This window comes from Falco rusticolus, chromosome 7 (genome assembly GCF_015220075.1).
Source record: "Falco rusticolus isolate bFalRus1 chromosome 7, bFalRus1.pri, whole genome shotgun sequence".
Taxonomy (NCBI): domain Eukaryota; kingdom Metazoa; phylum Chordata; class Aves; order Falconiformes; family Falconidae; genus Falco; species Falco rusticolus.
In genome coordinates this window covers 41555805-41583796 of record NC_051193.1, presented here as the reverse complement: position 1 = coordinate 41583796, position 27992 = coordinate 41555805, and the positions used below count along the sequence as shown (strand labels likewise).

The 27992-nt window shown below is 46.4% G+C and overlaps 1 protein-coding gene across 2 annotated transcripts in view; it reads right to left on the bottom strand.

Annotated features, from left to right (window-relative positions):
* The window catches only part of PRIMA1 (proline rich membrane anchor 1), a 54406-nt gene extending 27477 nt beyond the window's left edge, over positions 1-26929 (bottom strand). Inside the window, exons 1-2 of one of the 2 annotated variants that reach the window (XM_037394741.1) lie at positions 26585-26929; positions 20115-20265 (exon numbers count right to left, since the gene is read on the bottom strand). In XM_037394741.1, coding sequence (XP_037250638.1) covers positions 20115-20265; positions 26585-26677 — 244 coding nt within the window. In that variant the 5' untranslated portion in view covers positions 26678-26929. Of the gene's footprint in view, positions 1-20114; positions 20266-21543; positions 21740-26584 lie in introns of those variants that run through there. The other variant, XM_037394740.1, reaches the window with a different exon arrangement.
* Positions 26930-27992: the final 1063 nt, after the last annotated feature.

Genomic DNA, 27992 nt, shown 5'->3' with positions numbered 1-27992 from the left:
TGACTCATGGGTGGCTGCTCTTCACTGGTCCCAAAATTAGCTGAATGGAGAAAGGGGTTTTCACAGTGCAAAACTCAAGGAAAATACGCTTTTTCTCCTAAGCCCTGAAGCATCATTCTGCACGTTGAACACATTGTCGGTGGAAAGTGGTAGGAAAGTGATGATGTTTTAAAGAAGATAAGCAGGTGAGCTAAGCAATCACAGCCTGTCATACTGACAGAAATTCTGCCCAAACAATGAAGATCTCATTCAATTAATAAAATATTAAAATGAATAATTGATGCTAAACAGCATAGGTTTAGGAAAATACATCTTGTTAAAGTAACTAGATATTTTCTGAGGAGCTTACAGGTTTGCTAAATAGATGCATTAGTGCTGGTGTGATAGCTTTAGACTTTGGTAGGACATTTCACTTAATTCCATGTGATTCAGTGTGGCACACATCAATTGAGTTAAAAGCGAGAGAACTGGTGTGTCTGAAAATCTAACTATAAAAGGAAAGTCACTGCTGAGAGAATGTGGTTTATTAACAGTTACTCCTCTTTTCCCCCAAAACCAGGCTGATGGATAGGGGTAGAGTTTGTAAATGATGCTGGAATGTACTTCAAGTGGATGCTAAGCATATTTAGATTAGAAGTAGGGTAATTATTGTCATTATACGGTAATTATTTATTACAATAGTCTATCAGCTCTGGTAAAGTATTTCACTGAAAAATTTAGTTTAATGTAAAGTCTTGATTTTTCCTAAAAGATGCCTAAATTCAGCTAAAGAGACTGGACTCGGAATAAGAAATAAGTAAAGAAAATGCTCTGTCCCTGGGAAGGCCACATGAGCACAATGCCTTTTTTCTCTTGGCCTTACAATTTATAAAGTACAAATGTTGGTTAGGTTTACTTTTAGAGGGCAAACACCTCCTGTTCCCCAGAGCACCAGGCCTAAATAAACACAATGAATAAACAGACCCATTTCAGACCTGCAGTGGGTGGCTGGATCCGACTTACTGAAAACAAATTCATGGAAAAGTACTTTTAGAACAAAGGCATCTTGCAAACTATTTCAGCACCACAAAAGCCTTACACACTTGCTTTCTTTGACTAAATTTGTTTTGAAGGCTCAGCATAAAGACAGAGCTCCAGTTCTAATGTTAGCAGATCTCTGTACACACACGGCTCTAGCCAGAAATGTGCATACCAGGAACGATTAGCTCAGCTACAGAGGGTTTCCCTCAATGTCCAGGCACAAAAATAGAGGTTGTGCCACTAGAAAAGAAGTTTCCGTAAAATTACAAAGTAGTCTCTAATTTCTTTTTAGCAAATCTCAGAGTGGGTCATGCTCAAAATTGCCCTGAGCTACCAAAACCCAAAAAACCAGTGATGAAGCTGTTTTAATCTTCTGGATTAAGCATTACATAATTTTGTGTGTGTTATAAAAGTGACACATGCTTGTACTGTCTGTGACAGAATATAGAAGCAGGACTTGAAATCCTTGGATACACCCTCAGGTTATCTTTAGTGGTCACAGCTATACTTTATGAAGCTCAAATTTCAGAAATCTAGTACTCTCGTCATTTATTTTGATTAGGGTTATTACTTTCCATTGCAATATGGGTTGTAGGCTGATTGCTGTTTTCATGGGAATGCCGGGACATTAGAAACTAACACCATGAAGTCTGTCAGGACAGAGTAAGTGCTCCATTGTGGCGGTTACGCTGGGCTGAGCTGGTGCCTCTGCACAGCCCTCAGCAGCGATGTGGAAGCACGGAGCCTGCATGAGGGCATGTCTTTCCACCAGCTCTTGCCCATCAGACAGCCCAACAAAGCAAAACAAAATAAAGCAAAACAAAATAAAGCAAAATAAAGCAAAACAAAATAAAGCAAAATAAAGCAAAACAAAGCAAAATAAAGCAAAACAAAATAAAGCAAAATAAAGCAAAATAAAGCAAAACAAAACAAAACAAAGCAAAACAAAGCAAAACAAAATAAAGCAAATAAAGCAAAACAAATAAAGCAAAACAAAGCAAAGCAAAATAAAGCAAACCAAAACAGAACAAAATGAAACAAACCCAACCTAACCCAAACCATAGACAGGGCTGAGCTGGCAAATAGCTAAGGGAGGCAGTGACCTGTGCTCCCATGTGCAGTCCCAGGGGAAGTGTCTCTGGCCAAGCTCTGAGTGTGTCAATCCACTTACAGGCTCAGTCCCAAGCAGCTGGTGAGTGTGCACTGATGGGACATGGAAGGGTGACAGTGACCCCTCTCATATCTCTACAATAACAGTAACTTCATGCCTAAAAAAGGAAGGGTGTTTTCAAGACAAATCAAAAGTGATTATTGATTTTCCTCCTACTTTTATTCCAGTTCTTGCAGAAAGGTCGATTGCTGGCATAATCATCTTTATGAGACATCTGCCTGTTTTTAATATTGTACACTCGCAACAGGTTAAACCCTGCTGCCTCTGCGCCTGCAGCACTCCTCTTGCTATTGTAGGGCTGCCTGAAGCAGCCATGAACTTTTAATTAGCATGCTAGGAAGTGAGATAGGATTTTATTTTGAAGGCAGGCTCATATTCTAAAGGCTTTAAGTATTTCATCAGTCTTGTTTGAAACTTAGAAGGAACTGGAGATGCAGGCAATGTGTTTCTAGCAACCTCTCTGTATGTCACATACTTTAGAGACCTGTTGAACTGCTGGACAAGGCAGGGTTTGAGGTTCTACTCTCATCTTCACCCTTATTTGCCTTCTTATTTTGATATATTCACATAATTTTCACATTGGCATCTCCATTTGTAAGACAGAAAGAAGCCACAACCATTATCACACTGGGATGCAGGAACAGCCCCAGAAAACGCAGAAAGGTTTCCCCCAGAAAACGCAGAAAGGTTTAGATGTGATTTCAGATGTGAAGTATATGAAAAGACTCCCAGGAAGCTCCATGCCCAGTTAAACAAGGAGAGGGGTTTTGATCCTGTTAGAGTTTGGATATCTTCACATCAAGGTGCCTCACCCAGCCCCCTGAGGAACAGAGGAGTTCATTGAATCCCCTGATTGATGTGACATCACTTGGGTTCTGGGAGGAGAAACCCAACAGAGGAGCAGCTACACACACAGACACGGAGGCTCAGACAGACACTTATTCTATACGCGTTGTGTTGTGTAAAAGATGAGAAACAGGAGAGCCTCCATTACATACATGCCCACATCTTTTTTGAGAAAGCCGATTTCAGTGCTGAGCCTGAGGTGTCTTGCGTACTTTCACGCAAGGCCTTTCACTCCCTCCGGCAGTGTAAATTCACCCCAAAGTGAGTGCTGATTAACTCAATGGTACCTCAGAATGAAGCCTTAGTCGGCTAATATAAAAGGGCCAAGAGCTCAAGTGATGTAAACTAGTACAAGTCCACGCAGCCGTGAGACTGGTGCCAGCTGAGGACCTTGTCCCAGCACCTGCCAAATTTTGCCAAAGGTCAGGAGCTCACTCCCCAGAGCCCTGGGGGCTGGGGGCTCTCCAGACTCTGGTTTCACTACAGAGAGAGATCTGTGAGTCAGTCTCAGCTCAAGCATCCCCTCTGTTTGCTGTATTTTGTCACGTAGGAACTGCTACAGATGTTTGGATAATCTGTGCGGTAGGAACACACTGTGTGTACCCAGGGCTGCTAACAGTAAGAGGCAGCCAGCATGGAAAAAGAAAGCCTTTAGAAGAGCCCTCTAATGAAGTTTGTGGTACTGCTAGACCTTGATGCAAATATAGGTCTTCAGCTGTTATTCTAAAAGGCATTTCAGGAACAGGTAAAGGATGTGCTCCCTTTGAACCATATCTATCAACACTCTCGGGTTTGAGGGGAAAATTTCCTGGGAGGACGGGGCAGAGGAAGCTGACCAGGAGATGGGGGGGCCTTGGCACCTCCCCTGGGGGCAGAAAGCCATGCATGCATGCATGTGTGCCATGCATATATGCGTGCCATGCAGTGGCTCCTCCACTTGCCCCAGCCTCACGCTTGCCCTGACACACAGGTTGAACAACACCGTGGACCCCTGAGGAACACCACTTGTCACTGGTCTCCACTTGAACATTGAGCTGTTGACTGGAACTCTTTGAGTGCAACCATCCAGCCAATTCCTTATCCACCAAGAGGTCCACCCATTAAATCCACATCTCTCCAGTTTCTCCTGTTCCAGTCCACGAACTTCACCGGACTGCCACAGTTTCTCGAATATGATGTATAGTGGGTTAGCCATTTTACCCGCCAGTTCCTTCAGGACCTGCGGATATGAATGGATGCACTTTGCTCTCTCCTGGGCAGGTCCAAAAATCACCTCATCAACCTCCCTTCACAGTTGTTGTCTGCTGACAACACACCTGGCCATGCTTGAACTGCTGAAGGGGAGATGGAGGAGCACATCACACCAAATGCCAAAGGCAATTCTGGTATCAACAGAAGCCCCAGGGGCTGGGTCAGCCCCTGCTCCCTGACTAGCTGGACGTGGCCTTAGAGACAGCCTGTGAAAGCCACAGTCCTCCTCTGCACTGCCTCCAGGATGCACAGGGAATGCGGAGCAAAGGCTGTGAGCAGACTCAGGAGGGGAAGGTAAAGCCATGCCCAGATTTCAGCTAATGGTGGATCCAAGACAGGAGGAGGCTGAACAGGTCCAGCCTCAACCACATGAGCTGGTGGTGGCACGAGGTGCTGTTGCCAGTGGCATGTACCTACAATTAAACCCTGAAGAAAGATAAACTGGATTTGGCCACAGCTGCAATGGGGCAACTTCTTTGCCCTATGGTAAGCCATGGTCATAACCAAACCCATCCAGCTGCTTGCCAGAGGCATTTGGGCACAGACTGCCCCCCTCCTGGTATCCCAGTGGCAGCTACAATCTTGCCCCCTGCGAGATATGAAATGATGTAGAGGAGATACTGGGAGCAGACCACCTTAGAGGAGCAAGACAGTGTCATGTGCACTGCCATATGCTTGCACATATTTGCCCGGAGAAATCGTAGATGTCCCATTCTTGGAAGTGTTCAAGGCTAGCTCGGATGGGGCTTTGAGCAACCTGATCTCTGCCCATGGCAGGGGGGTTTGACTAGATGAGCTTTAAATGTCCCTTCTGACCCAAATAATTCTGTGATTCGATGATGTTTAAATGTCCAGCATGGAGGTGCTTTGGCATTGCAGCTTCTGAGTGCAATGGTTGGGACGTGGTCCCAGCTCTGATGCTGCTTTGTCCTTGCTTCTTCCTGAGAAGCAGAAACAAAGTAAGCTCCTCAGGAGAGCACCAAACACTGAAGTAGTGTTGAGTGCATTAAATCCAGCAAATGCAATAAAATACGAGATTCCCAGAGCACCGTGGCTTCCCAGGGCTGTTCTGCTCAAAGTGATGGACACACTGTTACCAGTTTAGAGCATTGGGTGGAAAGAGGGCACAGGATGGGTAGCACAGAAAGCCAGATCTATTAACAGCCATCATTAACTCGAGGGACCGGGCCAATGCAGCAGGAATGTAAAGCAGGAATGGATGACAGCTCCAGTAACAGATGAAGTCCACTGGGGGCAACTTCATCTCCAGTAAATCCGAACATGATGGAAAGGATTTGGATTATCACAGTCCCCAAAGAGCAGTGACCCAGAAAGCTGCTCTGCTGGACCTGTTCCCTGAGATCCTGCCACAGAGAACAGGCAGAGGAGGAAGACTCTGCCCAGCAAGGAAAGACCAAAGAACTGCTTTAGACCAGCAATACTCTACCCCACCACCCTCACCTCTGGCACATGGCTGTAACTGTACATGATGTGCAATAGACTGGCTTAAAGAAAATAAGGATCATCTAATTTTGGAGCAAAATTTTGTCTAAAAAAAAAATCTATGTTGTATTTTTTCATTTTTTTATTTCCTTATAGCTCTGTGCCCTCCTCCCTGTTGCTTGTAAACTTCGGGCTATTTCCAGAGCGCCATGAGCTAGTCAGGTAAGCAACTACTACCAGGCAATAGCGGTGTGCTCAGCAGAAAGCCTGTCCTGATTTACTGCCTCCCCAGAGTAGCTAGGTTAAATAATACTGGTGGAAATCAGCTATTCCTATAGCAGATGATACTTCTGTTTATCCACATTATGTTGCAGACAAGTTTATATCATGCAGCTGCTCTGTGCATATGTTCTTACTACACTTTTAAGGGGGATACTGCAATCACAACGCAGTGGGAACTTCTGCTATAATAAAAACATGTGTGGGATGATGCTGGAGAAACTCCCTCCTCTGCAGCTTCTACACTGTAGACGTTGTTATTCTACACTCTCGGTTCCCTCATCTCCTTAGTTTTCTCCCCCTTTCTAAAAATACTTGCCTTCTGAAACAAGAAACACGCTCAGTTTTGTGCTTAGTTTTGAAGACCAGAGTTTGCAGGAGGTGGAGGAAAGGAGCAGTTCTGCAGGAGTTTACTGAAGGTCACGGGCAATAGAGGAGTTTGTAGCTCATCGCAAAAAATAGGACTGGAGATGCTGGTAAAAAAACCTGAGCCTGGATACAGCCAGTGAAAAAGAGAGGAGCTGGGTGGGGGAGTTTTAAGTGTGGCGCTCAAGATCTAAGCTTTAGAGGTTGTATGCATTTAGGTTTGGGTTTTGCCGTGGATTTCACTAAAGCCCCATGTTGCTGTGCTGTTCTTGGTAGGTCTCGTGCAGCTGCTTTTCCCTGGCAGATTTGAGAGTCCTTTAGAAAATGAATATATCCTTAGAACCAAAATAAAAATAACAGCAGATGAAAGTATTGGTCTCCCAGGCATAAGTGAAGCACATCGTGAGGAAGCAGTTTGTGCAAAGTCACCGCAACTCAGTGAAAAAGCCAGTAAACAAAATGTCTTTTGACTCCTGGCCAGTCCTACCCTCTGGATCGTGTTGCCTCCTCCTTGGGAGTAGATGCAAACACTGGCTTTGGCTGTAACTACATTACAGGGGTGGAAGCAGCAAACTCCCTTGCTGACCTCCCGGGCAGGCGATAGATCCCTGCCCCAAGCCAGCATGCCGATGCCAAGCCCAGGAGCTCTGTGCAGCTGATACCTATGGACAGAAATGAGGTGGGATCCCATAAGGTGCCTGGGAAGTGTTGATGCTAAGCTTGTGGGATAACTTGTCTTAACATCGCACGGCTGCAGACGAAAGCTAGCATTTCAGTTCAGAGTCCTACCTGCTTATGAAAGGACAGCGATGCATACAACAGAGCAGTCAAAGGACTATCAAAAAAAGTAGGGAGGGGAAGTCTGTGCTCCAAATGATTGGCAGGCTGGGCACCAGATCTGCCAGCTTTAATTCTATTAGGCTGCTGGTGAACCTGATGGGACCTGCCAGAACTGAGGTATGACCCCACAAATAGGAGCAAAACATGGTTTCAGCCGCCAAGGTCTTTTGGAGGAGAGTGGGGTTAGCAAGCGCAGAGGGAGAGTCTGTTCTCTAAAGCATGATCTGGAGAAGCGGTAGCATTTAAAGGCCTTGTGGAAAAAAGGCTTTTAAGGAGATTACATCATACCTGGTTTCTGTGTTAACACTTAGCTCTGGCATTTATCTTTACAATGGATGCTCACGTCAGCCACTGCCCTCTGATCTGACTTTATCACATGCTTTTCTAACCAGCAGTCTCCCAGTGAGATGCCATTTCTCCCTCGCCATCTGATTCTCTCTCAGCAAAAATGACTGAATTGTTTTTATCCCAATTAACTCACACACTATCGGTTTATGTCCTGAGCAAATGAGAATTGAAGCCTGTGCCTTGCAAGGCAGCCTCCTCCTTGCAGCAACACGGTCATTCTGGAGAGCCTTGTGGGCACTGTCACATTTCTCCGCTCTCCGCAACCTGGATCAGCGCCAGGCTGAGCAGCACCAAGACAGTCCTAGTGACACCCCCAGGTGGTCCTAAGTGCTGCCTCCCCATCAGAGCAGGCGCTCAGACGAACCCTGCCATACTTGGTGGTCTGCCTCCTGAAATGCGGGAGTCGTCAAGCAGATCAGTTGGTATCTGGTCTCTCCAAGATAAACAGGTTACAAGGGCCTGAAAATTTGCAGTTAAAATTAGTAGCCTGTAATTTATTTTAGAAGGTGACCTGATTTCCAGGGGTTCTGAGCACTCAGAAAGCCAGGATAGTTTAACTTGGGTGTGTAGTGATACAACGTTAAATTTAAACTTCTGAGTTTCATGGATATAGGTTTTAATCTCTCTTTACTTAGGCAGAGTGTGAGTAGAAGACCGACATTCCACTCAGGACGTTCCAGCCTCAGCTGTCCCCCTTGCTTATTGGGTGCTTTTAGAAAGATTTTCACTCCCCGCCTCTGTTTCTCCTTCTCCAGGACAGAGACAGGAGTCCCAGCTTTCCAAACTGTTGCAAGGTGCAGGGACAGAAAGTGCAACATAAGGCCACGTGTCAGTACCATTATTCATTTCCCAATTCTCTAAGAGGGTAAACAGGTAAATTTATAAGTACTTCATCTATATGTCTACATGAATAGCTGTAATTCCCTGACCTTCCCATCAGCTACCTATGGAAGAAAACACAGCAGCGAGGCCATGGTCTATGGCAGAACAACAGCAGCACGGCACTGACCTGGGGACAGTAACTCTCAGTTCTTTTGAACAGAGGCACCACTGAGAGGCAGAGAGATGTGCCAGCACAGTACCATCCACTTCATTGCACAAACACACAGTCTGGCTCTCCAGCAGCAAGTGACGTGCACAGAGAGCACCAGTTATTCTTCAGAAAGGAAAAATAAGTGCTGAGGATCATCTGCTTGCCCCAGCGAACTGTGGGACCTCATCGCATTATAGCAGCGACAAGAGCATCCTGGAGAAAAAGATGCCTGAACACACTGAACCTTCATGCTAAGTAAGTCTGCCTTTGCCATTTTGGCACTCTGATACCTGAAAGCATATTAGTGTATTTCCATCAGTGTTCAACAAGCACACACACATGTATACACACATACATATGCATATCTATATATGTTCCTCCCCCATTCTGCTTTGGCTGGCACAGATTTCCTAGAGAGGATCTGAAAACTAGTATAATACATAGAGGTGAGCGAACTCACAACGTGTTCTAAGAATGAATTTAACGTGCAATAGTCTGTAATCAGCCTCGGAGACCAAGTGAGCGCTGCAGCCCACTCCCTGCCAGCATGCCCCAGCTATGCCTGTCGTGTGGCTGCTTCTGCCAGGAGCCAGTCAGAGTTTGGATTGGAACTGTTGGAACGCTGTGCAGGGCTCTGGCTTCCTCGCTGCATCTCATAACAAGGCTGCAAAAAAATCAGAAGCTTCTGTTCTGGCATTTGCTGTGGTGGAGCCCCTGCCTGCTGAGATCCACAGAACTCAGTACAGGTGTGAGCAACTTCAGCATGGGCAGGAGACGGTTTGCTGCTATGAATCGAATATGTGGAAACTTCTTCAAGCTTCTTGGGAAAAGAGCTACCTCTTCTTACAGCCTTACAGCACTGAGCCCTGAGGCATTTGACAACAGTTAAAAGTAGGGACCAGAGAAAGAAGTAAATGGTCCCTTCCAAACTGGAACTTCACTGGGGACAGGAGATGCTTTTTCCCATAGAGCTTTCCTCCTCCACCACACAGGCTCCTAGATGCACCACAGCAAGATAGGGAAGAAGAGAAATGAGTCTTCTGGACAACTGTGTCCCCCAGTCAAGCTGGCTTTCAGGCTGTTTCAGAGGCTGTTTTAGGGCAGAAGATGAGTTCATCACCAGCTACCAAGCATTTCTGGGGGAAAGGGTCCTACATGGGGTGGTGCAGCTGCAAAGGGCATCTCATAAAGAAATGACTGCCAAGGAGCAAAGACATGAGTAGAAAATTGGCTTCATCCTCCCTGTATCCTCTGGCCACCACCAACCTCAAATCAGCAGCAAGGAAGTGCTTAGTAAACAGCACATAGAAAGCATCTGTCCTCTCCAAAATAAGGTGGAGCAGGCCATATCTTAGGACACTTGCTGAGAGAGCTCATTCAAGACCTATCTGCATTTTTAGGTGATAAAAGCCCTTAAAAAGCTAGCCCTTGCTTTTACTGAGCCTCAGGCACCATTGGATGAAATCCATACCCCAACAGGTGCTGTGAAGCAGGTACAGCTGAGCCCGTTAAGGTACTGTGGTAGTGGCACCCATACGGACACTGTAAATACATATAGTGACAGCCCTTCTAGGCTGTGAATTTCCCATACCTGCTGATGCACACTCCTTTGTCAGGGTTTTGCTGAAGCTGTATCATCATTGACAGAGGAGAAATAAGACATGACATAGCACTATTTTGCACCACGGACTCTTGTCCAGCCCCTCCGGCTGCCTCCTTTCTTTCATTAGCATGCAGTGACGGCATGGCTATAGGTTCTGCCTCTTGCTCCTGGCATGGTAAACACCTTATCGCCCTTTCTGTGTGGTGGTGCAGCCTCCACTTCAGTGAGTGGTAGGACAGGACATAGGTGATCAGTTCTAGAGCAATTACTGTTTACTTTTGAGCTTAAAAATAATGATAATCTTCAGTGCTTGACATTCATTTGTCTCAAATCCAAAGTTTACAGAGGTGAAAAAGTATCTCCATTTCAGATATGATAACTCTGAGAGGCTGACAGGCTGGTTGGCTCCCATGGGATCTCCCAGCAGGCTGGTGACAGAGAGACAAGCAGCACCCTGGGGTCTCTTTTCACCATTCTCCACAGGGGGGGCAAGACGCCTCCTTTGTGGGAGTCACAGTACGCTACCATCAAGTCTTCTGAAAGCGTATCCATCTTTCAGCTCTTGCAGCGAACAGGTCTTCAAAGGGGGGATGATACAGTCTGAAATTCAAACAGCTGAAATACAAAGTCTGAGCTCCTGCACTGATGACCAGTCTTTCACCAGCAAATGACTAATAAGATACCTCAGGGCTGGCAGATTCAATCCCACAGAAAGGTGACAGATTTCCTTGGTATAATGTTCTATATATAGATTGAATTAAGGTCCGGATCAGCACTTCTTCAAACTGAATGGTATTCACATGAGCGGTGCCATCAAAGTCACAGGCTATGAAATATGAGTAAAATTAAGTGCTGCTGGTATGATTAAGATATTATCTCTTCGATCCTTAGCAGCTTTTTAAAGAGCTCAGGCACCTCCAGGTCATAGCAAAGATTGGACAAGCCTCACATCTTAGAGCTGAAACTTTCTCAAAATTAGTGCCTTCAGGGAAAGCAGATACAAACTCCAGCTTCAGCTCACTGCAGACTGCATTTCCTAACACGGATCGTGGAAGACTTGGAAATACTTGGAATATTTTCCTAATGTGATAGTAGCAGCAGTTTCTAAGGCACTGGTTTGAGTCCATCTCTGAAAAATTAACGGTTTGCCTGTTGTGCATTCAGATACTGTACAGACAGAGTGACCATAATAGACATACATTTTACATTGGTAAGTACCAGATGGCTTTGAAGAGTTCACTTTACCAAGAAAGCCATAGCGCAAGTCCTCTGTCTTGAGTTTTAGGGAATAGCTGGCTGACTATGTAGCAGATACTTCTGTTAGTGTACGGAATCTATATGAACATAATCCTCCTGTTTGATATTACAGTTTATTCCTTGTATCACTTCAATGTTTCAGTTATTGCTGGAAGTAAGGGCTACAGCTATCAGTGAAAAATGTCCCTGAGGAGACCAATTAATAATTCCCATCCCTAGTGCACTCAGGTTCCTTTTCCAAATTGTATTCAAGTTCAACTTAAGGGAAATAAAATTGATAACCCACCCAGAATAAAATGGAACTGAAGTATGAAATGCCTTCCAAGCCAGGAGTAAATTTATTTCTAATAAAAATTAAAGTACATTTATCAACTGATAAATTTTCATGCAGTGTCCATAAAATATAGAATACTTAAAATGGCAACTACACCACATTAACAGATCAAGTTGTTTCCCCATGCCAAATGCCCAACATGAAGTCCTCAATCACCACTCAGTACATTTGTTAGAACATTGCAGAGTTTTCTGAAAGCTGAAAGACAAGGCACAGGCTACCTTGCAGTCACAAAAGCAAGCAAATTGGCTACTGGTTGCCATCTGCAGTTTCCTTAGGCTTTACACAGAACCCTGGACGTGCACAGGTAGGCGAGCTTTTGCAGAGATGCTGCTCCCCATCACTCCTTACTGAAGCCTACAACAGCAGGCAGCCAGAGCTGCAGAATGATGCCCCATAAAGCTGAGGCAGAGCACCTGCAGCTTGCCAAATCAAACCGAGGGTTAAACCAAACTCTCCTATGCCGATACAATATCAGCTCCATTTAAAGGATGCTTCAAAATTATAAAATGATTAATTTCAATAACAATCAGGAATTCACAGTTTGCTATATATGTATATATGCGGTTATAATGTGATATGATTTACTAGTGGAAGTGTCAAATTAACTTGCATAATTATTAATGACAGTTTTTGGCAGTGGCATCAGTTATCAACCTCTGCCTGTACTACGTGAATGGACACTATGTACTCACTTTGGGATAACACCCCACACGTCCAGACTGCTGCTTCCTTGATCTGCTACGTTGACTTAAAAACTACCCGTAAGTTGCAATTACACAGGCAGTGCAACACCTTTATATCATGTTTAGCACAAAGATGATGCACAAAACCATTGCAAGAACATACAGTTCTGTGGGTCTGCTTTACCAAGGTCTGCCGTTTAGCCCTCCCTGCCAGAACAACTTAAACCAATTAAGAGTTTATTCTGACTTGTAGAGATGGGGCACAACTCTTACTGCCACAGACAGGGGAACCTACAATTACTTCTAAATCAGCCGCCTCTGACTCATCAGTAACTTCACTGAAGATTTGTTATCTTCTTAATCAGTGAAATGGTAGGCATCTACAAATGGACTGCCATCCACACAGGGAATTGATGTCTTCAGCTTAGCCAACTCCTTTTGCTTAAAAAAAAAAAATAAAAAAATTAAGCTATTGGAGTATGTGTCTTAGAGTAGAAGGGACTGTGCTACTGCAGAATCAGTTTAATAACTGATGCTTCTTTTTTTCAAAATTAGATAATGCTTTTAATCTATAGATAACAGAACTCACACTGAGTCCTGCACTGCAAAATCTGGCCTGAGGCTCTTAACTTTTAAATACTTCAAAATCTATGAACGAGTGCATTTTCAAGAGAGTGGATTTTTCCATAATATGGATTTATGACTGCATGAAAAATTCAAAACAAATCTGCAAGGTCCCAGAGCAGAGGGAAGATCCATCACTTGCCTAAATAAAAATTAGACTTGAGAAAACATTTCAGAATTTATTGTGGTGAAAAATTCTGAATTGGGAAAGCATTGGAAGCTGTGACTGACAGTCTGATCTAACTAGTGTTTTACAAAGACAGAGCGTTTACAACAGTCCAATATAAGGAGATGCTAGGTGCACCAGTAATATGAAAGTATTAGCATGAACTTTTCCAGTCTTACTTGCTTTCTGGTCACTAATCCAGCTCTTCAGTCTTAATATAATACTCCAGATGTCCAAACTATTTCAAACTTCATATTTGATCGCTGCTTAAGAGATCTCCTCACCCTAAATAATTTTCTCATTTTGACTAGAAGGTGAGGACTTGTAACTTTTATTCCTACACCATAAATAGCTGTGTTAAATGCAAAAAAATATCAGGATTTTGAAGTCTTTCTATCTTTAGTGATAAAATCAGAGATGCTTGCAGTTTGAGGCAGGAAATCTAATAATTGCACTTCTGATTTAGGTGGGTGAATTCTGCCTAAATCCCATCTTGGATGCTTATGATTTAGTTCACTGTGTTAACAGAGAAGGTAGTGTCTGTGATGTAAAAACAACACGATGGGGACCTGGACTAGACCCCTCATGTGCCATAATCCATGACTCCAGACTGCAAGGCTGGATTTCAGTTTAGATTTGAAAGCCTCAAAATCCTACTGCCAGCTCTTAGAGTCACAATCCTCCAGAAAAATCAAAGTGTATGTGGGAGAAGACAAGAATTCAATTTTGGTTTTGCTTTGTAAATTATAAACAATGCTCTCACACAAGACTGTAAATCACAGTATGACAGCTGTGTTACCAAAACTGAAAGGGCTTCCCTGTTTCAGCATTCTGCTTGCATTTAAGAAAATCACTGTCTAGACCAGACTTGTGGTAAAACAGTATTTTCTCAGTAGCTGTCATTACCATAAATGTTTTAGTGTAGGAGATGATGTGCCCCCTGCCATTTTGCTGCTACTGTAGTTCTTTCTCATTACTGTTTGGTTTCGATAGTCACTATGTTGTATGAAGTATGGAGGAGAACATCTCCCCCATATTATGCAACAAAACCACCCCCATCTGTTTGCTAACAATTCCTTTGGGCATCAGCACTTGGGTGAAGTTAATCCAAGACTCCTCAAGTGTGCCCAGATAACTCAAAACTACTCAGAACAGGTTCTCCTGGAAGAAGGGCGGTAGGTAAAAGCTGGCCCTGCCAGCTGAGCCCTTAGGGCCAGAACTGCCCTTGCCGCAGCCATTTGGAAAGATGCAAAGCACTCACAAGACAAAAAGCCTACCCAAAGGGAAACTTCAGAGTCATTGCTCTCTGAGACACTCAACCGTATTGCAGCAGCTACACCAGACTGCCTGCAGAAAAGTCTTTGGCACCTTATATTTTAAAACATGTGGTGGCCTCCAGGAGGGTTTCACATCAGTTTGCAATCACAACCTCCTCTCGGCTCCTGGGGGACAATCACAGATCTCTGCCAAGGACAAAAGTCCTTTTGGCATTGTGTAGGCAAGCACATCACCATCTGTACCCAGGTAACACAAGAAGCGATGCGGCGAGCATCAGGACCATGCCCAGCTCTCCTGTTTGGATGGCCATGTGGAGACAGTGCTTGGTGTGGGGCTCAGACTCATTCACTCATCCATGCTGGGTTACCCTGACCATTCATTCTGCCACCAAGATTTAGGTCACAGAAAAGCCTAAGGAAAAAACATTTCTTATTCTTTTATGTCCCAGAGTCATACAGTTTTCATTTCTATCACAAGTTCCTGCTGTGAAAGGCTATGTTGTTAATGGTCAGCAAGCCGAAATTGCAACTTTTAGTTGCTTTAAAACCTACTCAAAGTTCAAGAAGTTCCAGACTGTTCCTGTACTTCAGATTCCTGCCTACATGCACACATAGTAACCATCTTTCCTAAAAGATCCAAATGCCCTTAGCTTTCCAACTTGCTCTGAACAGACCCTGGACACTTTCTGAAATTAAGCTACACATTTGTGCTTATACAGTTGCCAAAAAGTTGCACCTTCAATGCACTTGGTCATTTTTATTTTGGCATTTTTCACTAGCCCAAATAATTAGTAAATTAGACTCACTGTCTCCAAAGATACAGGAAAAGATTTCACCTTGAAAAACAAAATCGTACAATTACAGCCTGGAGATTAGAGTCCTCTGCAGTGATGTCATTCACTTTGGCTTTGCATCGACATGATTGTATTTTATCTCAACTGATAGCTCAGGGTAAACTTTCACTGAGGTCAGGAGCCGCAAAGATGTCACTGTGTACCTATGTGCAAGCATCCAATGAGTCAGAGGTTGGTTCATGTATCCAGACTCAGCTGTACTATTAGAGCTTGTAATGATCTCAGATACAAGCTTTTATTTAAGTTTCCCCCTCTAAATTTGGACTGAAGCAAAGTTTGACTGGACGTTTCGGTCATCCAGAGAGGGGATGGAAGTGCTGTGAACTCGCCCAATGGGAGAAACAGGTAGAGCAGAGACAGCAGATGCTGCTAACCAGCGAGTGAGGAGCTCCTGCTGAACATCTTTTCTCTTTCTTGTACCATTTGGAAGTCACATCTGAAATGTTTTTTCCCCAAACCTCACACAGGGTAAAACTGATACTGACTGCATTGTATGCCTTGCATTAACCCTTTCCTGATTTGAAAGCCTAGCTTCTACTTCCAAACAAAGTCCTTTCTTGTTTGCAATGCCCCTGGAGAAACCTGCATGCTCACAAAGTATTTAAGGGTTGACAACAGCAGTGTTTTAGATGTTGAAGGGTCAACATCATTTGAACTAGCCTAATCTCACGGGTCTTGAAGTTGGGTTAGAAATGCTGCCTACACAAGTACTCCATCCACCTTGCCTTAGTCCTGGCTGAAATCCAGAAGCAAGGAGGAAAGCAGACGGGGGGGGAAAAGCAGCAGTTAATTAAAGGCCAGGTTCTGAGCATCTCTGTCTCCTTCAGGTCATTACAGCCACATCTGGGGAACACACTCAGTTTCATTGAAAGTTCCTCCTTTCTTCGCTGTCAGCATCTAAGCTTTGCTGGCCTTATGCCCCTCAGAGCCTCATGAGCTTTCCCTTCACTTCATCAGCAAGCAGTTTTCTCGGCACGGGTTAAAGAGCAGGCTGCTACTGGCATAAGGAGAGCTACTGCAGAAACATCAATATGCCAGATGGTCTGGAGGAACTGCAACTGGCTCAGCAACCATGTCTCCTGATGGTGCCCACCACTTTGTCACACAGTCCCCACCATCCTAGTTACTTCTAAGATGGGCCCTCTCCTTGAAGACCCTCAGTAAGGTAAAATCATAGAATCATAGTTGGAAGAGACCTTTAAGGTCTTCAAGTCCAACTATGAACACATACATGTGTGGTATGCATCTATATCAAACAAGACAGCAGTATCACAGTAGGCCATCAACAAACTGCACCTGCAATGAAACTCAAGAAACTCAAAGCCGAAATGCTCCACGTGTCCCACTTTACAGAAGGAGAAAAGGCTGAACTGGCAGTATTGAGAGAACCAGCACCCACAGGGACCAGCGTGGCTGATCCTAGCCTTCATTTAGATACTGTAAAGCAGACGGATTCACTGGGGCAGACCAGGTGTCCTCTGCTTAGTGAGGAAGAGGCACATGGATATGCTGCCACGAGGGAATGTCCCATGACAGCTGCAGAGCGGATGCAGTGAAGGCAAGGATGGGGTTGGAAGGGACATTGGAAATGCCAGTGGTCTGCATGGAGTCAGAGATGTGGGAAAAAGAGATCTGGGGTCATGGCTGAAGGAGGACAAAAGCAGGCTTGTTTTCTTCCCCGTGGCCTGGAGTTCCGGTGGCAGAGGCATTCTCTGAATTCACCAGTCCGTAATTTTGTTGTCCACATTTGGAAATATATGGGCCACGTGATCTAATTCAGTTTCCCATATTCATACTGTTGAATGAATGATATGCCTCCTCAGGGTGCACTGAAACACACCCCACACATTCCTGTTGTAAATACATGACTATGAGAGTGAGGTGTCTCCTAAAGTCTGGAAAGTTGGTGTTTCTACCACTGCTCATGTATTTAGACTGGCTGCTAAGTTGTGTGGGATTCTACTGATTTTATGTGGAGGGAATTGACTTACCATCCCTCAGAGTAAACACAACGTTTACCAGTTATTATACATGAATTACGGAATTCACGAAATTTAACAGATTTTGTGTAAATCTCTCTGCAGGAAGCAGAGCTAAAGATTTGTTGCTGGATCAACCTGTCAATGTTGAAATGCCTAAAGAGACATTAAATGCACTGTAACTGTTCCTGAAAGTCCTCGGTTATCCTCAAGCACAATAAGAAAACCCTCAGGGAGTGATTCAGCTGCTCACAGTTACCCAGTGCCATCCAGCTACAGTTTGCAAAACATTCAAGTGGGACTCAGAGAGAGGACACAAAGAGGGTCCCTTGCTTTCCCACACAGCAGCTGGGGGACCAGACAAGACATGTCAAGGAGCACTAGATGGCTTCATTTAGCAGATACCAAGCTGTCAGTGTCTGTAGTAACTGGATGGACGGAAATTTATATCCATTGGCTTTAACCATCAAACCCAAACCACAGCAGCTGTTTTAGAAGGATGTAGAGATGATCTAAACCTCCAACAACGTTCAGTTGATTGCAAAAGAGCTTTTAAGGATAGCACCTAGCAGGCTGCCATCTTTTGTGGCTCACAAAGCTCTGAAAGCAATACCAGCACCTTTATGAAGTGCCTCATGGTGCAGACACTGTACCTTGTAAGGTAGAAAACTTGCAGCTCCATGGGCTGCTGCTTTTTTGCAGAGGTCTTTCCAGTACTTCATTTCAACCACTTAAAAGTGCAAGTGCAACTCTAGCATCAACTACTTTACAATAGCTGTCTTGTCTCTTTACTGTCCTCTCCTCTGAATGCTGTTTAAAAGTGTGTTCTATAACATCGATATTTAACCAGAGGCTTGCTCATTCTCACAAGGATGGGGATTGCTGACATGTGGGCTAAATCACAGTGCCTAGACAGCTGATAATAACGAAAGGATCTTCAAGATAAGGCACTGATTGCTACCTCTGAAGCTTACTGGTGAAAAGGAATGTGTAATCTTTTTTTTTTTTTTTTTGCATTTGAAATGAGATAACTTGTTTAAATATTAGTCATCTGGATTATATAGCTCATTTTTAGAACTGGGTAGCACCTGGCAATCCAGCTTGAGTAAGCATCAGGCTATCCCAGTTGCAGGCCCATTTCATTTCTCTTTCCTCTTTTTGCAATGTGTGACAGACTTCTTTTTTTTCTGATATGATTGCTTGCCTTCCTGCTTCACAGGAGACAAATCCGCACATTCAGACCAGCTGCTTGACGGCAGCCTGGGAAGGGGAAGCAGTGCTATGCCACATTTTGTGTGGATAAAAGCAATCTCAGGGCAACAGGGTACCCCACGTACAAGAAAACAGAATGGCAAAGCACTTTGTTTTCTGACTGTGATCTTTCCTGCTATACCAAAACCTTCATCTCTGCTTCCCAAGCTGTCTTTGTACTTCCTTTCCCAAGTGTTTCACTGTTGGTTTTTTCCTGTCTTTGCCTTAAATTTCTGCATTGTGGCACAAATACGAAGTGTGCTTTTGGCAGAAAACACCCTGCAAAATTTCTGCCTGTCCTCTGCCTGGCTAAAACTAGCAGAAGTCGTCTTTGTGTCTTGTGCACATCTGGGGATGCACTGGTAAAGACAAACAGCCAAATGATGCTACTGAATGATTTCTTTCCCTTGGGGGAAACGCTGAGAAGGATACTGGATATACTTTGCAACACTGTTCCCTGGGGAGGTTATCTAAGCAGGGAGAAGAACTAATAGCAGCCTTTTAGGAGAGACAAATTTGCAAGACATAGAGGGGTTAAAGAGCTTTGCTGGAATACCAAATTACTGGGACCTAAAAGTGTCTGTGCAGGGTCCAGCTCTTGTCCCTGCACCCAGCCAGCCCAGGTAGTGCCGGTAAGCTCCATCCTGCTGTGGAGAGACTGCCCCTCTGGGGACCACCAGCACAGCTATCACTTTCCAGAAAGGACCTGTGCATCAGGGATCCCAGGAATACTGATGTGTAAGGAAGCTGGCAGAGCTAGCCAGCAGGAACTGCAGGCACCAGGTGTGCCAGCCATGGGGATGCATGGCTGGAAAGTAGGAGGGAGCTCGGATGGGCTGGATAAGGCTTGGGAGCATCAATTTGTGTGAAGAGAAAGGGATGAGTCTTAGCCTGTAAGCACATTAGGGGGAAAACTGCTCACTTGCCGTTAACCCCTGACATGCCTCTGACTTTTGCTACAGTTGTAAGCAGTTTAAAACCAGTAAGCCTGATTATTAACTGCTATGGTAAACCAGTAAAGCTCCAGTGCCTTGAAGACAGCCAAATCTGCAGGATGGTCTAGACAGAGTGTTAGAATTTTTGCCTGCTTGTAAATTAATTTGCCTTGGAGTACCCGGACCTCCAAGCTGTACACCTGGTGAAACAGGAGGCTGTGTAACTCAGGGGGAAGCACAGCGCCTATGTCTCCGTAGGAAAGCATTTCCCAGGGCTAGGGCATCAGGGAACCATTTAAAGCTAAGGAATCACATAATGCAATGAAAGGAGGGAATTTCTCTGGCTTTCCTCCAAAAGCCAAGCATTATTCATTGATCAGAAAGCAGATCTCCATCTCTACAGAGAACATTTTTTCCTCCATTTGCTAAGTGGAAGATGACAAATGAACTAGCTGTGCCCTCTCCCACATTCTTTCTCCTTCCGTCTGTCCAGGCATCCCTGTTGCTTCGCCCTCCCTCAGCACACCACAACCGTACCAGCGGCTACTTACTTGGCACGACTAGCAGCCTCGGGGGCGGTGGAGGTGGAGGAGGTGGTGGTAATGGTGGTGGTGGCCTGCACTGGCATATTTCCTGGCAGCTCTCTGTGACTTTCTCTGCTACAGGCTTGGAGCATGACTTCTGGGGCTCACCCTGAGTGATCTGTGAAGAAACAAGTTATTGCATGAGCAGTAGAAACAGTGAAAACTGATTTTCCATGAATGTGTTTCTAGGACTTGAGTACCCAAGCGGCACCTCTGACCAGTAGTGAGAACTAAGCTCATGTTCTTAAGTCTACTACAAGGAGGACTCTTCCCTACATGGTCCCATTTTTGGGGGGTTTTGGAGTTTTTTATTTTGTTTTTTTACTTAACATAATTTCTTGAAGACCTCTTTCCTCTCTGTCAGATTTGGTTGAAATTGGCCAGCTGATTTCTGAGTTATTATGGGGTAAGAAGGCAGCAGTAGTGGCAGACAATACCATTGCATAAGTCTTCTTTCCTTACAAAAGCCATCTAGCAGCATGCATTATTCACAGGGTCATTGCTGCAAGCTGAAGAGAGCTAACAAAAATGACAAGACAGTTAAGAGTCAGGATTATGTTCATTTTCCTTATGGCAGAACTGAAAGCCAAAGGAAAGCTCTCCTCAGCTTTGCTGGACTTGCTTTGATGTTTAGAGAGCATTTCACAGAGCGTTTCACTTCCCACCAAAAGGAGAGAGAGCCCACAATTTACTCATCTGTGGACCACAGCAATGACACGGTCAAAATGGAAATGCCACAAACTGTGACTTGTAGCCTCCGTAACATGCAGTGTTGGCTAGTAATAAAGCTGAAGATGAGGCATTGCAGAAACCAGCTGTAGGCGTCGCTTGGCCATGGACACCAATTTAGCCAGTATAATATATTCAATACAATATATATAATACAATATATTCAATAGCTTGATCTAGTCATGACAAGGACCATTTATTAGCAGCATATTTTTCTTACCATATTCACATGACTAGGGATTTAAGTAATATTCAGTAAAATTCCTAATCTAATGCTACAAAATGGAGTAAGTCCCTAATGAAAATGAAATTTGCTGAACATCACAGGAGCTTCTGAGAGGTATTAACTTCAGAGGTCTCTAAGCCAGCTCTTTTTGAATGGAATGATACCCAGACGGAAAACACTGGATACAATTTTAAGGAGGCAAAGTCTAAAAGATGAATAAGCATGTTATCTAACAAGCACTTTGAACGCAGGATTAGGAGACCACCTGGGACAGACTTGTGTCTTGCTGAAGCTAAGGACAGTTATGCCAGGATTCAACTGTTGCAGTTTGGTCTTGATTGGGTTATTGTCCTAATAGTTTTGACTTAACATCATTTCTTTAGCTTTTTTCATGACGCGTTGGTCATTACAAAGAAGATGCCCCATGCCATGCTTTCTGACCTGTTTTAGGCAGGACTCTTCTGCCTCCCTGCTGATCCCCAGGGCCACCCGGGGTTGCAGTCTTCTCCCTACCTCTCTTCTGCCCAAGCTTTGCTTCCTTCCCCTGTCAGGTCCAGGCACACAGTCTGTCTCCTCTCCCCTTTCAATCCAACCCACAGCCCACATTGCAGTCAGCAAACCTCTCCTACCCCCGGCAGCTGGGCACCAAGGGTGCTTGCTGCCTCTTGGCTGCAGGAAAGCTGCACACAATCTTTTCCTCTATTCCTGGCCAAAAAGAGAGGCGAGGCTAATTAAAACAGCATCACTGCACAAGGAATGTGTTCACATGCGTAGGAGGTTTCTAAATGCAGAAAGATGCATTACTCTGGCCTCGGGGAAATGGAGGTAGGGCTTTGTTGATTAAATAGGTAGAGAGGGGAGGAAAGAACAGAAGAGGTTACACGTAGCTGAGTTGGAAGGATTGCTCAGCACAGCACAAGTCAGAAGGCTCAGTTCTTTAAACAGCTTGTCAAAATCTATTACCAAACATAGGGAAGAACAAATTCAGCACAAGTGCTTTCCAGCATTCCCCTCCACCATCAGGTAACAGTAAGAGGATGGTTAAAGACCATCCCAGACAGCTTCCAGGAACTTACACAAACTCTCTGAATGCTCTAATGAATCAAAGTGGTCCAGCTTCATAATCCCTCATGGCTGGTAATAAATCTGTCTGCTAAACAGGCTGATTTCTTTTTAAAGTAAGTGATTGCAGGCAACTGAAGATCCTCCATACTGCTTCAGCTCTTCCAGTGCTGGTTGACACGCTGGGTTGGGGTGTTAGGGAACTCTCCCAAGAGCAGTCCCCTAGGAAGCGTGCCTGCTCCATGCGGTGGCAGTGGCACACCCAGGGTACCTCCTAGTTGTACCGTTGTGACAGCGTTTACTGTGCTGATAGAGGAGGCAGGGTAACATCTCTCTGCTGGTCCTGGCAGCTGATTAGGAAAGCAACTTTTTACTCCTAGTTACAATTACTGTCCCCTACCTAGTTCCCCAGTTGCTGAATCCTACAGCTCGCTACAGTCTCGCAGGAACTAGTGCAATGGCAGAGTAAAAAGACAGGGAAGAGTAACATTGCGCAGACTTGGAGCCAGCTTCACTTGCAGACCAGAAGCAGCTTTGTGTATGTAAGTCTGAAGACAGCGCTGGTATGAAAAAGCTTCTTTGACTTACTGCTCTAACTTAACATCAACCAGAACCAAAGGCTTGCTCTGTCTTTTTTTAGAGCTATTGACTGCTTTTAAATCCCTAGAGGCTCTCCTACCTTAGGCTGGTAATAGAATGTCCTCAGAAACCAGTGGTTATTTTTCTCAATTACTTTGCAGACAAAATTAACCCTATACATGCCCAGCCACTCCTTGCTCCTGTGTATTTTTAAAATATTATTCAGGTGGGGGGGGGGGGGGGGGGGGGAGGAGGAGTTGCTCTGTCTCTCAATACCTTAGTCTGTACCTTTATAGAAAATCCCCATGATCACTTTTAAACATTTGTGAAAGAACTGACATTTAAAAGCATAGGCTTTATCACCTATTTGTTTCCCTTCTCTTGTCACTCAGTAAAATGTCTGGTTGTTAGAAGATACCTGCAGGAACACAGATGTTACCGTACTGAGGGTTTGTCTTAGAGGGTTAGTTTAAAATAACAAAGATGTTGTAAGTTGGCTGAAATCTGGCAAGAAAGGGAAAGGCTTGAATCGAGGTTGAGGGGCCTCGACGGAAGAGAGAAATAGATAAAGCTGATTAACTAACAGTAGCAAGATAGAATTAAGAAAAAAGAAAGACCATTGGCTCCTTTTCAAGAAAAAAATCCCACTGTTGATGTCTATTAGCCTTCTCATGAAAGGAATGAAAGCTGTTACTTGTGTCTTCTAAAGGCAAGCAGAACAAATCACTAGAAAATATGCTTTAGGGAACAATCTTGCTCTGGCAGAGGATGATGAAATAAATTACTCCATGTTTCTTTCTTACTGTCTGCAATTCAAGGTAAGCTGCCTTTACAGGAATGGCAGCAGAAAAAAGGCATGTTTGAAAGAGCCTAATCTTTCTCTGACCATGTCTGCTAATTCAAGTCCAGCCTCAGACTTTACTGCTTGTTTGTTCTGCCCTACACTACCATGGCCCCAGAATGGCTTTGGAAGCACTTTGCAGGTAATGACTGTAATCAGACACCCCCAGGCTGCCAGGCAGTTTGTAGCAGAGGTGGCCTTGGCAAGGGGTCATCTCCAGAGATGAACCACACAGGGCTTGCTCCTTAGTTGTTACTTCCGCACCTTCCAGCCATTCCTCCAGGTGCTGGGCATGCCATGGGGGTCTGCTTGGCCTGTCTAAAACTTGGTTGCTTGTTTGGCATGAGGCTTTCTTAACACACTCAGCAGGTGGTCAGTTTGAACATATATGTTGCCTGGACTTCAAGCTGATGCATTTTTTTGCCCTGCTCTGAAAACACATGGAGTTGACTTCATGGATTTGTGGTTTAATGTGAATATGCCTTGCAACAAGGACAAATGTGTTTAAATATTAATGGAAATGAAAATATGATCCACAAATGTTCAGGGAAAAGCAAACAGAAGTGGCAACTGGTGGTTTCCTTTTGCAGACTCTGTTGAAGTTCATGCCTGTGGTGTATTTCTTTTTAATCCCAAGATTTCCTTCAGAAACAGTGGTCTAGTCCTGCTTTGCATAGAGTGGAAGAATAATCTGCATCTGGTCAGAGCTGTTTAGTATTTCAGTAGAGTCCCGTGGGGCTGCAGCAGTCCTTGAGCATGCTCTAAGAGTGGGATGGGAAAGGAGGATTAATACGTCCCTGGAGTGTGGCCCTCTTGTGACTTTTTGGAATCAGGTAAAAGGGGAATGCTTGAAAAGAAAAGTGCCATTTGATTGAAAAGGCACAGGGACCTCTCCAAAAGCCTGCTGATGTGGCAAGAGCTTTTGTCTCTTGGAAGCAGTCTACAGAGACGAGATGTCAAACACGCTTGGCCTCAATCCCAGGGTGGCTCTGCATAATTCACACAGAGTTAATCCAGAGTCCATGTTTATGAAACCAGAAAAAAAAACGTGACCCTGCTATTTATCGTGACACTACTGCTCTTTTTTTAATTATGTCAAAAGCCTCAGACAGAATCATCCTTTCCTTCTTGTCACAGTGCCTGCCTGAGATGCTAATAAGAAAAGATTGTGGGGTTTGTTTTGTTTGTTTGGGGTTTTTTTGTATTTTTTAATAAGATAAATGCTTCTCCTCTGATTAGCATCTGACTGATTCTCTTAAGTGCCTCAAGGCAGGGCTTGAGGAGGGAGTGCAAAGATGTGGGAGCGAAGGCCATGCTACATGTAAGTCATCGCATCGCACAGACGAATGGGTGAAGAGGGGCTGGGAGAAGAGATGTGAGAAAATACGATGGCTGCTATAGATGGTGCAGGGGCAGGGGAGCGACATGTTGTGACATTACTGAATTAGTTGAGGAGAGTATGGCTAGCTAGACTTTGAAGATAAGAGCAAGGATTACAACTCAACATGGGGAAGGGAGTCATGGGAGGGATTTAAAGATGAGGGAGTTTCCGTCATGTAAGGTCAGCATGCCGGTGAGCACTTCACATCTGCCCTTCCCGCTGGTACCTGCTGAAGGGAACCTTAGATATCCTATTTTTGGGAAAGCTGGAAAAAAGCTTGAGCATGAGCAGATTTGTTGATTGCTCTTCCACAGAACAGCAGGCAATAGCACAAGTATAGTTGATGAATGGGACAACAAAACTTCCAAATTATTGCAGCGAAAGGATGGGCCCCTTGGCTTTTGCACTTCTGACAGCCTGTTTTAATTCTTATAAGCATAATTTTTTTTGAAAGATTGGCTTAGCTCATCTGTATAGTTTGCCAGAAAGATGTTTATGCAAGTTTGGTTTGGTTTTGGTTGTTTTGGGTTTTTTTTTTGTCTGCTTGATTGACTGACTGGTTACAGGAGAGAGGTTGCAGGTGGCTTCTCTATTACACAGTTGCACTTGCCTTAAAAATGCAATTACAGTTTGAACTTAAGCTTAGCCACCTGAATACTTGAGCAGGACAACAGTGAGGTAGCACTAGTGAAGATTTTTGTGATGGGGGCATTGGTTTAAAGGAGGTTGGTTTTGTTGTATTTCTGTTCATTTTAATCTGTAAGGAGCACAAATCCTCTTTGTCGTTCACGGCAAGGGACAAGATGCTAAAACAACCTCTCTCTTCAATCTCTTGGGAGCCACTAAGTTTAGAACAGGGAGTAAAAGCCCTGGAGTCACCACCGTGCAAGAAAGAAACTGTAATTGTTCTGTTCTTGAACAGCACTTGGCTGGCTCATCAATCACCCCTCTGAAGACGTATTATAAATAAACTTTGAAATGCCAAAGTGACGCATTTGAGTTGAGCTTTGCTGTTGTTCTGATTCTCCAAACTGGATGGGCGCTCTCTCTCCCTCACCGTATAGGAATTTCTCCCAGTTCATCCTGCCGGTCCCCCCACGTTGCAACCAAGGTCACACACCACCACAGCGCCGGAGCTGGCCCAAGCTGATCCAGCCCTTCGCCCAGAGCACCCCCCGCTCGCAGGCAGCGCCGACCGACCGCGGCAGGGCACGGCCCAAGCCCGGCTGCCGGCGCCCGGCTCCGCGCTGCCGCCTCCTGCGCGCCGCGCCGCAAAACGCTCTCGCAAACCCGCCCGCTGCCGCTGCGCGGAGAAAGTCAACTCCGCACCGCGTCCCGCGCTGCCGGCGGCCCGGGCCGCGCGCCGCCCCGCGCACACGCGCGCACGGACACGCACACACGGACACGCACACGTACACGCTCCGTCCCGCAGCGCCGACAAGGGGGGCACCGCGCCGGGCAGAGCAACAGCTCTGCCTGCCCCGGGGCCGCCTGCGCGACCACCACCCCGCCGCCCCCCGCCGGCAGCGCCCCCTCCCCTGCGCCGCCGGGGCCCCGCCTGCCGCCCCCGCTCCCCGCCGGCGGGCGTGCGGGCGCGGCGCGGCCCCGGGCAGCCCTACCTGGACGGAGCCCCAGAGCGGGTGGAGGGCACAGTGCAGCAGCAGGGAGGGCCAGCAGCGGCGGAGCAGCGCCAGGAGCTCCCGGAGCGGCATCCCTCCTGGGCGGGCGGGCGGGGGCGCGGGCTCCGGGCGGTGTGGGCAGGGAGCGGAGCGAGCCGGCAGCAGAGGCGGTGGCTCGCACCCATCCCCGGAGCGCGACCGTCCCAACTTTAATTCTGGAGGGGAGGGAGGGAAGGAGGGAGGGAGGGAAGGAGCGGGGGGAGGGAGGCAGGGAGATGGGCGGGTGGGGAGGGGAAAGGGTGGTCGGGAAAACCCAGCGCCCTGCGAGTCGCGGCTCCCTCAGCAGGGAGACGTGCCTCCACCCCCGCCCGGCCCGCCTCCCGCCCGGCCCGCCCCGCCGGCTTCCCCTCCCCGGGATGCTCCGCTGCCGCCGCCGGCAGCCTGCCCGCGCCGGGGCTCCCCGGCCGGCGCTCCCCGCCGAGCCCGGGGCTCCCGCACACCCGGGGCGGGGAGCGGGCGGCGGGAAAAGTTTGGAGCCGGGCGCGGTGCTGGGAGGGCCGGGCGCTGCCGCGGCCGGCGGGGAGAGGCGGGGAGAGCGGCGCGGCCGCGCAGCCCGGGAGATGCATCTCCCCCCTGCCCGCCGCTGCTGCAGTGATTTTTCAAGCCCATCGAGGCAGTCCGTGCGCGCCCGGCTCCCCCCGGCTCTCCCTCCCCGCCCGGGCTCCTCCCGGCGGCGGCTCCCTCCGCTCGGTCCCGGCCGGGCTGCCCCGGGACGGGGGTGGCCGCCGGGGGCTCGGGCAGCTGCGGCGGGCCCGGGAGCACCGCATCCGCTCCCCGCGCCCCCCCCGCATGCGGGAGCGGGGCCGAGCCGAGGGGCCAGCCGGCCCCCTCGTGCCCTGGAGGCTCCTCATCCCAAACCGCAGCCAGGTGGTTTTGGGGTCGGTGGGTTTGGGGTCTCTCCTCCCCCCCCCCCCCCCCCCCCCCCCCCCCCCCCCCCCCCCCCCCGCCCGAGCGATGCAAGGGCTGGTCCTGTGACAGGCGGGAGCTGCCGGGTCCGCGTCCCCAGCCAGCTGTCTCTGGGATGCAGTAAGGCAAATGTTTCATGGCATTCGTGTGTCTATGTAATAACACAGCCCGCAGAAACGTTCAGCAGCGCCTGCAGGGAAGGGGTAAAGCACTTCCCAATATCATGGTGCCGCAGCCCGGCCTCCCCACAAAAAGGAAACACTGGAAAATCAAAGGTGAAGAGCAGAAAATCAAAGATGAAGATATTTTTGCTTCCAGTGAAGCAGTTAACGAGTGAAACAGCTGTTCTGTGATGGGCGGCTGTTGCTGCAAGTTGGGCTTGGTGTGTATCAGGATGACCGTAGATGCCTGTTGTTGAGTCAGTGGCACAGGGGTCCTGCTT